Below are 12,373 nucleotides of genomic sequence, written 5' to 3' on the forward strand. Positions count from 1 at the left end.
CATGAGATACTGGGGACATTAGCTCTCATGTCCACTTACCTTGTCTAGTAATCTTTGTAGTAAGAACTGTTGGAGATGCATGACACTGAGGCGCGTACTGGATGTCGGTTTATAGTTTAGGGGTTCATCAGATGTGGAATCCAGCAGCTGGTCCTGGTTTCATTTTCTGGCTGAGGTCTAGGGAGTACACTTGAGCCCAATTTTGAGATTGCAAATATATTTTTCTTTACCATCTTACTAGATCTTTTGGTAATATTTGATAAACTTTCTTCTTTGCAAGAGCCTTATTCTAATAAAGAGGAAACTTAAAAAAAACTACTTTCTCCCCCAGGATGGACTCATTTTTTCTTAAATACTAATAGAGATGCCTGACTAGGTAACTGATGATAAGAGGACCTATTGGACTCCAGCGGGGCTTCTAATTTTTGGTGTCTTGCTTTGACTCTGGAGGACAGTGGAAAACAAGTGGTATCATTAGAACAGAACTGTGGGCAGAGCCTCCCAGGAGACAGAGGTGATTTTTCCAGCTCTGGTAGTCTCTATCCTGAATTAAGTAATATCTTTTGATGATGATTGGTACTAGGTTAGAGTTGTATGCTTGTTCTTTTAGTAAACAAATACATTTACTCCAGAGGGAGGCTTTAATGGGGGGAGGTAGGAGAGTGTTGGGAGAAAGAACAAACAGGAATTATCCTGTGTCATCCAAACTCTTGGTTTAATGTATGAGAGAGCAGTTTTGAGGAGGTTGGGACCTAATCCAGCAGTGTCTGTCTGAATTAGAAAACCTTGTATTCAAGCAGGCTGCATCTTCCTTTTCTGAACTCCTTCTCAGACATACCTCTATCACAAATCCTGTGCTTCTTTTAGTCCCCTCTATCACTTACATATTTGGCCACAAATGACAGAAAACTCAGAATATCACTAGCTTACCAAGATAGAAATGCCCTTCTTTCTCATGTAATAAGCAGTCCAGGACCCATACCATTTTTGTCGTGCTACATAGTTGTCCTTGATGGTCTCCTCCTTTTATCTTGTTGCTTAGTCATTGGTAATAGGTGGCTTTCACATCATGGGCCAAGATGGTTGCCGGAGCTCCAACTAGCCTTTCCACATTCCAGTCAGCATAAAGGAAAAATGGTAGAATTGCACACAGTGCTTCTGCTAACATCTCATTGACCAGAACTGGAAAATGCAGTCTTGGTTCTAAGCCCAGCTAAAAATCAGGGCTTCTGTTCTAAGAAAGAAGAGGAGATGAACAGTGGGACAATGGGTTGCAGCCCTATAATGCCTCATATAGTGCTTTTAAGAGCGTGGAAAATGTTGAATTGCTGTATGTCGCTCGGCTATCTGCCAATCTAGTAAACCCTGGGTCCTCTCCAAATGATTGTCTGTGGCTGCTTAGGCAGATGTGGTGAGACTTTCTGTCTTCTCTGTAGGCACCATGCCAGATGTAGGGGGTACTGTGGTGAGGAAGTCAATATTTCCCCCTTGCCCCCACCCAGATTGTGGTCTACAGGAGGAGACCATACAGTGTGGGGTGCATTCTTGAGGGAGGATGGGGGCCACTGGGACACATGGCAGAAGGTTTGGAGAGAAAGGTATCTCTTAGCTGAGATCTGAAGTAAATAATAGTTGGCCAGAAGAGAGATGAGTTTCTGAAGAGGGTGATTTGCAGAGACTGTTCTAGGTAGGGACAGAATGAGCAAAAGGCCTAAGGTAAGAAAGTACAGCCTGTTCTAGGAACTGACTGTAGTTCAGAATGGCTGAGAGAGACGAGGCTGGAAGGGTATACAAGACCATGATCCCAAAGGGGTTTGTAGACCATTAAAAAAAAGTTTAGATCTGTCCTGTAGTTTAGTCTATCCTTTAGAGGTGGAAAAATCACCTCAGTTTAGCCCAGAGAGCTCCAGTATTGCACAGGGAGTTGACATGGTCAGATTTTCTTTTTGGAAGGTCCTTCTTGGTGCAGTGTGAAGAGTAGAGTGGAGGTAGGAATAGACTAAGGCCAGAGATGAGGTGGCTGGTTGGGCTGTCACAGTTATCCAGGGGGGACAATGTTGGCTTGAGTTAAGGGGGGTCTAGAGGCAAGGGGAATGAATAGATGGAGCTAAAAGCTGTTTTGGAGGTAGTGATCCCAGACCTGGTGATAGGAGCCAAGGCAGGAAGCACCAAGGATGATGGCCACCTTTCTCAATTGCCAATTCAGGGGAAAGGGAATGAATTTGGTTTTGAACACACAGAAAATTTTAGGTGTCTTTGGGACATCCAAGGTGGGAACATCCAGTATGTTTGGATATGTGGGTCTGAAGCTCAAGAAGAGGCAGTTAGAGGCATCAGAGTGAATGAGATTACTCAGGGAGAGTGGGCAGTAGAACAGCAGGAGTGCCCAGCACAGAACCTTGTGGAGTCCCTCAGTTAAGGGACAGGCTGAAGAAGAGGAAGCTGCCAAGGAGGAGCTGGCTAAAGAAGGCCTGGCTAGAGAGGCAGGTGGGAAACCAGGAGGATGTGCTGCTTGGAAGCCAAAGGAAGAGTGTGTCTCGATAATAGCATCAGAAGCCGCTGCAAGGCTGTGCCGGTCGTGGAGGTCTGGGAATGCCCGGGGATGAAGGTGGCTTGGTGTGGCTTGAGGAATGAAGGTCGGTTGAGGGAGGAATGAAAGCCCATCAAGGGTGAAGGTCAGTCAAGGGAGGGGTTGGGGTGTTCAAAGCTCTTCCCAAAGGTTCATCCTTCCCCAAAGGGGAAGAGGGTGCTTTCCTTGGATGAGCCTGTTTGAATGGTGTAAATGAGGGCCAGGGGTGAGGGGGAGGCGGGAGGACAGAGGGGAGGGAGGGGAGATCAGTGGAGCAAGGTCTCCGAGGAGGGGGAGGAAAGGGGATGGCAGCACGTGGGAGGCTCCAGTGCTGGTGTCCTGGGAACAGTTGTCCTCCCACAGGAGCCCTATCTGGGCCCAAGGCTGGCAGTGGTGTGTTCTCTGTAAAGACCCCTGTGGCTCATTGTAAATAGTATTGTCTGGGGGTGAAACGGTTCAGAGCCAGTTAGGTTTCAAAAGCTGAACGTCCCGCACGTGTGTCTTTCCGTGTCCTCTGGAGAGCTCTTTGGTGTGGAGGTACTTTAAGGAAGCAGTCCATCTGGAGTAGTTGAATGCATTTTCTGTGGATCACGTTACTGATATGAGGCTTTTGAAGGCAGGATATGGCCATGCCAGGGATGATTCTAAACTTTCAGAGCCAGGCTCTTCCCCTTTGATTCTTTGTTCAGACAATTGAACTTGTCAAATGAGGTTAGCGTTAGAAAAAGCTAGAAATATTTTCTTTGCTGTTCCAAACACTAAACACACACACACACACACACACACACACACTTTTTTTTCTCCCAATAGGAACTCAGATGAAAGTCTACTTGGCTTTTTCAGTAAGGACACATAGGTCCCTTACACTCATATTAAGGATAAACCTGTCTCTGGTAATTTCTTTCCTTACAAGTGGGGGAGTCGATTTTCCTGGCAACTGGCCACAGGGCTTGTTTAAGAAGATGGCAGGCATGATACTTAGTGGAAAGGTTAGGCTCAGCCTGAATGATTTTCCTCCAGGACAAGGTTTGTAATTTGCATCTAAAGCAGTACAAAAAATAGTTTGTGTAAGTTGTGAAGTCACTCATTAAATGAAACTTACGAGTTTTAATGCAGCTAAGTATTCTCTAAACTGCTTGGGTTCTCTCTAGGGTTTTCTAAGTAGATTATAACAGTGAAAATGAGTCCTACGGATGCTGTTCCGGACCAAGCCAGGTCCCTTCTCAGGCCAGGAAGCCAGACCTTGACCACAGGGACCTCCCCTCTCCCCACCATTACAGCTCCTTCTGGCCCTGCCTCGCTGCCTTCTCTTGCTTGTGTTGAAGGAAGCCTTCTGTGCTGTTTTGAGCCCTAGTTCATTGGTGTCTGGGCAGCTGTAGGAGGTTGAGGAACCCTGGTAGGCTGGTAGGGGAAGCCTTTCAGGCATGAGTTTCTCTAAGAATGTTGACAGGTCTGAGCCCTTGGTACCCAAGACTCTCCATGTGTCCCTCACCTGAAGTGCTTCTGCCTTTCCCTATAGAGTCTTAGTGAACCAGAAGGAAGGAGGCCTTAGAGATAACTTTTTTTTTCCTTTTAAAGCAATGCTCTTGTTTCCTGTTTACACCAGCACCACAACCCCCTTGAGAAATGGCTGCTGGACTGTGGAAGGATGGGCGGTGACTGAGAGAGAATCTGAGAGACAAGGGTCTGCCCTACTCAGCCTCTGATCTGGGCCCTTGGGTTGAAAAGAAAGAAAGGAAGGAGAAGGGGATGCCTGGGAGCCGTGCTGAGACAGCTTGAAGCAGCAAGGCAGCCTTTCCCCGCCACTGTGTTCTGGCCCCAGAGCTACTGAGCTGAGTCCTCAGACCCACCAGTCAGCAGGGAGACGGGATGAGAGTGGGCACTAGTCTGGCTCTGCTGCAAGGGCCACACGAGCTGGAAATCCAAGTGGGTTCTGTCATATGCTCAGTGCAAACAGACACTTTGGTCCATGGTAGGTTAAGTAGAATTAATTAGCTCATTAGTCCAACAAATCTTTGGGCGCCTGCTACGTTCCAGGCACTGCTCAGTGCAGTGGGAATCAAGAAGACCACAGTCACTGACACACCACCGTGTCCAACATATATGTGATGCTTTTACCATGTGCCCCAGCTTGCACAGACTCACTCAGTTATATATCTGTGCTGATAGGTCCCTTATAAAGCATGCACAAGAAAGGAAAGCTGAATGAGCTGAATAGAAATAAGTCCTAATATTTCCTCCCACACCTCAGTGGACTGTGCTATACACATCCCACATCAGGGAGCACGGCCATGTACTGCTGCCTGTGTCTCAGACCTCCACCTTTCATGGGAGCTTTGAGAAGTGGATCATTTTTGAGTTGGGGCCGCCTGTTGGATGAATGGAAAACAGGAAAGAGGAAGCAAGGCAGGCAGATGCTGAGCTCACAGAATTGATTAGCCCAGGGCCCCAGCAAAGCCTGATAACCACCATTCTTTCACCACTCTACCCTCCTTGGGAAGGGTGCCCAGGTTGCCTGGGGTAGGTGTTTAGGGTTCTTGGGCTCCTGTCGTGTGTGCCATGGTCAGCCTACTGCAGGGGGGGTGGGTGTGGGTGTGGGTGCAGCAGGTGCCTGTTGCTATTCAGTCCCTTTATAGTTTTAATAGACTTTCACTGATGTTGCATTTGATCATCCCAACAACCGTCTGAGGTGGGGGGTGGGGTCCTTTCCCCAGTGGTAAGACCAGAGACTGGAGGCCTGTGCTGAGTGTCATGAGCACCAGGGCTGGGATTTGACTGGCTGCCGCCGCCACCTCCTGCAGAAAGTCTTCTGTGGCGTCTGCCTGTCTCACCATCCGCTGGAGGAGCAAACCAGTGAAGCGCTTGACATCTCTGACTCTTGGTCCTGCGTGTGCCACTTTCTGCTGGGTGAAAACTTGGGCTCCAGGTTTCTGCCTCCTTCTGGGCCCACTATGGAAGCTGCCGCCAGCATTCGCCTCCTCACTCGGGCATGAGCAGCCCAAGTGGAAGGCCCTGTCCGTGCATGGGGAGGAGCCAGAACGCCGCAGGATTCCAGGTTCTCCAAGGTTTCTGTTCCTTGCCCTGCTTTCTCGACATCTCCACCTGGAGCCCAGAGAGCTGGCTGATTTGCCCCACCCTGATCCATGTCTTCCCAGGCTGTGCTCTTTCCTCCTGCACAGGAATTTGCCCTTCTGCCTTTTTTGGCTCTGTTTCAGCTTGTGGGAGAGTGGCTGCCTGTGTAGGTGTTTGTCTCCTGCTCTGAGGAGACCTCCAGTTAAGGGCTCTGAGGATGCTTATTCAGGAGCCTGGAGTGAGTTACTTGCTTACAGGCAGGTGACACCTGGAAAGTTAATCTCCTTCAGGCTTGTTTCTTTAGGGCATTTACTTCATTTCTTAGTTGTTCATCCCAGGCCCCCTGATGTCTTGACAGTAACAACAGTCACAGCATCTTTGTAACATTTCTCTCTATCCTTTTACTACTTTCTGCTTCAGGATACCTCTCTTCACTGCACTTCCTCCTAGCAAGGAAGGAGAGGAGTCGGATATGGCGATATCTGGGCTAACGTTCGTAAAAGGGCCTGCAAAGTCCAGAGACTCAGTACCGAGCCGGAGGTCCCTGCCCCTCCCCTGCAGGGGCTCTGCCTGGGTTCCTTCCTGCCCTTCCTAGCCTGGGGAACCAGCAGCCTTTGTGAGTTTCCTTGACAACAGGATGGATAAGTTAAAAATAAACTGTGCTAGGGCTTGTGTGTGTGCATGCACGCATGCCTGTGTCCTCTCGTCTGCTGTGCTCACCTCAGCCCCTGTGGCTTCTAGATACTCCTGGAGAACATCTGTGGGAAGCCTTGGTGGGGCTCTGGTACTTGCATTTTGAAGCCCCTTGGTTGAGGGGTCAGATCTAGATAATCCCACAACATCGTTACCTCATATTCCTGATGGTAGCTGATGGGGAGAGGATGATAATGTTAACATGAAGAATGGAAAGCTGTTCCAAATGCCTCAGTCTTCAGGCAGTCTCATCAGAGAGGGATAATCCCACATTATCCATGCATTTCAGAACCTTGTGGGGCAGTGGAATAGGCACAGCTCTGGGTGGGGGTTTGGTTAAATCTTTCTAGGGAACCCCTACCAGATAAGGAGGGTCCTTTCTGGGCTTCTTTTATTAGGTGAGGAAGCACAGTACAAGTCACTTGGGTGACTTGTCCAGAGCCACTGGCTAAGCATGGCGGAGGAAGGAGCACTGACCCCCATCATCGGAAGTTGTGGCTTTTCCCCTCAGGTCCTACGGATGAGGCCACCTCCATAAGTTCTTTCTTTTTTTAAATTGAAGTATAGTTGATTTACAATGTTGTGTTAATTTCTGCTGTACAGCAAAGTGCCTCCATAAGTTCTTTACCAAAGCCTGCTGTCTCTGTATCAGCAGTTCTGCACTAAAGCCTCTGTTTTGTGGTGTTATCACAGTTGTGAGTTAATTTAGAAACAGCTGTCTCTATGAGGGCAGGGGCAGCTTTACCACACCTGGAATTAATTCCTCTCTTCCTCCCACCATCCTTACATATATTTCTAAGTATTTTATGTAAGTATCTTTGTGCCGGGCATGAGGATATCCTGAGAAAAAGTTGTTATAATCCTTGTCTTTAGGGACCTTATGGTCAGTTGGGGCAGAAGACAGTTATAAAATCTCCCACCAAGTCCCTGTTGTGGCCAGTGCTGAGCCGGAGGGAGAAGGTCTGATTGTAGGAAAGGGAAGGACTGAGGTGGGGCGTGGGGGTTAGAGAAGGCTGGAGGAACAGGTTAGTGACACAAAGTACTTAAATCTGGAACATATTAAAAAAAACTCCTACAAATCAATAAAAAGGAAAGCAAGAAAACTCAGTAGAAAACTGGCCAATGACTTGACAGACACTTCACAGAAGACGATATCCAAATGGCCAAGAAACATGTGAAGGGATCCTCAGTTTCATATATTTATTAGTCATCAGGGAAATTCAAATTGTCCAATTTGAAGAAAGATATAACTGTCTTTTTGTTTGCACATGTATGTAATGAAATCTTTGACACTTTGGTGAAACCTCCTTTTGCCATTTTCAGTTTACTTTATTCTGAATCTCTTACTGAAGAATAAAATGGATTCCGAGATGCTTACGTAAAAGGAAATCTAGTGGGATGAACACACTGAAGTCAGAGACCTGGTTAGTAGGAGATTTGGGGCCAGCCATCGAATTTCTCAGAGCCCCTGTTTCTTCATTTGTAAACAGGGATCTTTCCGTCTTCCTTCCCTTCCTCCCAGAGCTGCTCAGATGTTCACAGGTGTGGGAGATGCTCTCAAAACTGTGAAGGGCTATTCAAATACTGTGTAGTATTGTTACTCTGATTCCAAGTGATTTGATTTCTCCTGCACCTCTTCTCACAGCAGCTATTCTAAATTCTCCTAAGAAATAAAAGCTCTGAGTAGAAGGATGGTCCCTAGGATGTAGAGCAGCCTGCTCCATGGTACTCTGGTTGGAGAACCTGTTGTTGGCATGGCTCTGGTCCCTTCACACAGGCTGGGGAGCAGGGTGAGTTCCTGTGAGCATTTCCTTATATGGCTGGGGTCTGGTGGCAACTCTGTGAGTGACATCAAAGTGTCTGCTGATGCCCAGGCCTGGTGGCTGGGAGAGGGCAGTGGTACACACCAGTCCTGGTGAAGCAGTGACTCGAGTTAGTGGTCCCATAGGGCTTTCACACTGAGTGGGGCTGGCCTCCTTATGGGGTGTTCTTGTGAAGTCTGGAAGTAACACCATGGACTTTGGGGAGCCCTGTTGCCGGGGCAATAACCTGAACACCCAGCTTTCCCCGAGAGAGCCCGGGCTGTCTTGGTGGTTCTGAGCATCCATAGCTTGTGGCAGAGCAGGGGCTGCTCCCTGTGTGACTTAGGTGTTGATGGAGAGGGGTTCTCAAAGGTGGATGGGTCTTTTTGGATGTCTACACCCAGTATCCTACTCAGCGCTTGTGACCTTTTCCTCTTCTGTTTTTCTGCTATGTAGGAGTCGGAGGCAGAAGCAAAGGCAGATGGAGAGACTGCATCGGACAGTGAGAGCCGAGTGGAAGCTGTCACCCTACCAACCTCTGTAGACGATACCCCAGAGGTCCTCAACAGGGCCCTTTCCAACTTGTCTTCAAGGTAGCTTGGCTTAATGATGCAAGTGTTTGCTGGGGTCTTGCACTGTCTCCAAGTGCCATGGAAAACCCGAAGCCCTTAGAGAGCCCACAATCTTGTAGCAGGAGCCCACATCTGTTAGAATGTGAGGTGCAGGCCTGCCCGCTTTCATTGGCCACAGTCTCCCCTGCCTTTGCCTAGGGCTCCATTGAGTATCATCTAGTGTTTAACAGTGACTACGAGCGCCGCCTGGGTGGATCTGGCCTTGAAGGGTGCTCTAGGCTGTCTGGGAGGTGCTGTCTAAGGAGGAGGAACGAGTGGACATGGGGGTGGTCACTGACACAGCACATGAAGATGAATGATCCTTGGGGTTTGTGACTAATGGGCAGGTTGCTTTACACTGAGGAGCCCAAGTTTCTAGTTAGGAGTTCAGTTTTCCCTCTCTCACACACATACATTGTGGACATTCCTTGAATTTTCCTATAAGAATTGAGAAACATCTCAACTTGGGTGAATTCAGGGTTAAAATTTTGATCCCTTGAGATTCTAGTCCTTCCGATACCAGCTGCGTGGACAGATTAAAAAGGCAAACTATAAGACCCCAAAACATTATCTAAGAGTGTTCCTGGGCATGCCTCCCACACATTTGTCCCTTTGAAAGGCTGTATTGTGCAGTGGTTAAGGACATGGGTTCTGGAGCCAGACTCCCAGGATTCAAATCTCAGCTTAAGCACTTCACAGGTGTATGAACTGTGCATCCCTTTCTTCATCTGTTGTAAAAGCTAGTAGCGTTGAGGGTTGAATCAATTAATACATGTAAAGTCCTTATAGAAGTGCCAGGTACATACATATGATAGCTATTATTACCACTGTGTTTGATACTGTTATCACCATAGCAATGCAGGGTCAGAGCAATGTAGGATTCTGCTGCAGGAAAAATGTTTTTTTCCTCAGATAGAGAAGCCCATAGAAGCTGTCCAAGTAGATACAGAAGTAGAGGGCATTGTTCCCTCAGGTCTTTTGCCTGATTCCTTCGTTAAGACACAAGCTGGGTGTGTTTTTCTGTGGACCTTGGAGGACTTGCTGAGTTTAGCATGGATGATGTGATGGCTCTGGTGGCTCTGCACCTCCCAGCATGTGGCTACTGGGCTACTGCCTCTGTCAAGGTGAAGGACATACTCCTGGAAAGGATTGACCTCAGGGCCCTCTCAACCCAGGAAGAACCATCCCCCTTGGGTTTGTACCTCAGTTCTTTCTGGGCCCCTGACATGTTTTCTCCTTCCCCTCCTCTCTAACTTAGATGGAAGAACTGGTGGGTGAGAGGCATCTTGACTTTGGCCATGATTGCATTTTTCTTCATCATCATTTACCTGGGACCAATGGTTTTAATGATGATTGTAAGTGCCATTTATATGCTGTTTTATAGTTTTGCCTTCACTTTTCCCTACAGGACTGGTCATTTTAAGTGCCAGGTGTTGGGTTGGTTCTGGGAACCACTTGGGGTCCAGGCTCTTCAGACCACATCTGCCTTAGAATAGCTGCGATTTCTCACCTTCCAGCAGCCAACTGGAGGGCTATTTGTGTGTGAATTAAGGATCACTTTAAAATTTGATTTTATTACTTCAGCTCTTTGATCAAACTGGGACCCTGGCTACGATTCTGTGTGACTCTTGGTTTTGTTTCTTGTTTTCCTGGAGTCTCCCTCCTAGGTTTTAGGACTTTTTTGTTAAGAAATCCCAGTCCACAGTACTTTGCTGTTAGTCTTCCCACTGTCATGGACAGGGTCGAATGACTAACAGATGAGTGCTGAGCAGAGCAGTTGGGACTTTTCAAGTATGTATTTCTATTCGAAGTCAAGAATGGAAGATATTGAGTCCCGAGGTGGGGGGGGGTGTTCTACAATAAAAAGTTAATTGAACTTTCAGAAGCATATATTTATTGTGAGAAATTGCATCTACTCTGTGTGACTTAAAGGGCCTCACTACCCTGTGGGGTGGTGTGAGAGAGAAAGGAGGAGAGTGGAATCACTGAAGGACCGACATTGTTCTTAAATATAGTGGTTTTTCTTGAAGGCCCATGACCTGTTGGTTTCTGTTTCTAAAGATCATAAGAATTGGGGAGTTGACAAGTGTTCTAATTCTTTTGTGTCCTGCAGGTGATGTGTGTTCAGATTAAGTGTTTCCATGAGATTATCACTATTGGCTACAATGTCTACCACTCCTATGACCTGCCCTGGTTCAGAACCCTCAGCTGGTAAGCTCTTTAGCCCCACAGAAACCCTTAAAAGATTTGGACAAGTGTTTTGTGGTAGGTATTTACAATCATGGTGGGAGGGAGGCTGTGATGGCCATGGACCTTCACAGCACCTTTGAGACCCAAGTATTGCATAGGCCGGACTGTATGGTTGGCCTGTGAGGAGCGTTTGAGTAGTTACCCAGAGTCTGGACTCTTCCTCAGAAGAAACCAGACCAGCTGCATCTGTGACTGTGTTTGCATCAGTATTTGGATTCCTTAGACTCTGCACAATGGCCCCCCTTTTCTATATCAGTACATTTTTCATGCTCTAGTATCTCAGCATCCCACAAGAATTATCTGGGAGTTGTCAGTGCTGGTGTTGCTATCTCTGGAACTTGACTTCCTCATCCTTAAAACAGATGGTTGAGACCTAGTCAGTGCTTTTCAAACTGTGGTTTTGGAGCCCTAGTTCCTCGGAGGCTCCTTGGGTGCCAGTGAGCAGGAGTGAGACTGAGTGCAGGGGATCGGGGCTCCTCAGAGGAACTCTGTTTTCTCCTCCTAGGAAGGGGCTTGGCTTTTTTTTTTTTCTGGCCACGCCACGCTACATGCAAGATCTTAGTTCCCTGACCAGGGATTGAACCTGGGCCCTCGGCAGTAAGAGCGCAGAGTCCTAACCGCTGGACCACCAGGGAATTCCGGGCTTGGCTATCTTGAAGCAAAAACAGGGTCAAAACCTATAGTGCAGATGATGTCCGAGACCCCTTCCTGATCTGAAACTCGCTGCTGTATTGACCACACTCTTCTCAGGTGGTGACATGTGAGCAGAGTACTGTGTAGTCCTGAGAAGACTTCGGGCAAATACAGATTCTTCTCACCCTGCTGTGCTGGGTCTCGGGCATTAATTTCATTACTTACCAGGCCAGAGAGTAGTGTTTTGGGCCCCAGCAACTTGGTTATGGCCAAGGGAGTTGATGTGCTCGGACTTGGCCTGGACACATCCTCTGAGAGATGCTTCCTCGTCATCCAGCAGCACAAGCTGCCATGCAGTCTCCACAGGGCCTGTGCTTGCCACCTGGGTTAAGATGTAGGTCTCTCTTGTGGGTCTTCTATAGCTGGAAAGCAATGTTATGAATTTTGTTAACATACTCAGGATGTCTGACCCCTGACTGTGGTCACTGTACAAAGGAAGTGTTTTTCACATAACAGAAAACAAACCCAGTATGGGAGTTCTTGAACTTCCACAATTAAAAAAAAAAAAAAGAAAAAATGGAAGAGAGAAGCTCTCCCTTCTCTTCTTTGTCTGGATCCTTGTTGAGTGTTTAGAGTGGGGCTGCTGGTTCCCATACTCAGAAACACCAGTGAGGCCGCAAAGGTATATGAGCCATGTCTTCTCCCTCCTCAGAGCTCCTTCCAGTAGAGGAGAGAGGTTATAA

General features: G+C 47.7%; 1 protein-coding gene across 1 annotated transcript in view; it reads left to right on the forward strand.

Annotated features, from left to right (window-relative positions):
- CDS2 (CDP-diacylglycerol synthase 2) overlaps positions 1-12,373 on the forward strand; it is a 64,355-nt gene that overhangs the window by 39,213 nt on the left and 12,769 nt on the right. Inside the window, exons 2-4 of the mRNA XM_079945926.1 lie at positions 8,593-8,729; positions 10,006-10,102; positions 10,861-10,958. Of these exons, the coding sequence (XP_079802052.1) occupies positions 8,593-8,729; positions 10,006-10,102; positions 10,861-10,958 (332 nt within the window). The remainder of the gene's footprint in view (positions 1-8,592; positions 8,730-10,005; positions 10,103-10,860; positions 10,959-12,373) is intronic.

Source organism: Stenella coeruleoalba (genome assembly GCF_951394435.1).
Source record: "Stenella coeruleoalba genome assembly, chromosome: 15".
Lineage (NCBI taxonomy): Eukaryota > Metazoa > Chordata > Mammalia > Artiodactyla > Delphinidae > Stenella > Stenella coeruleoalba.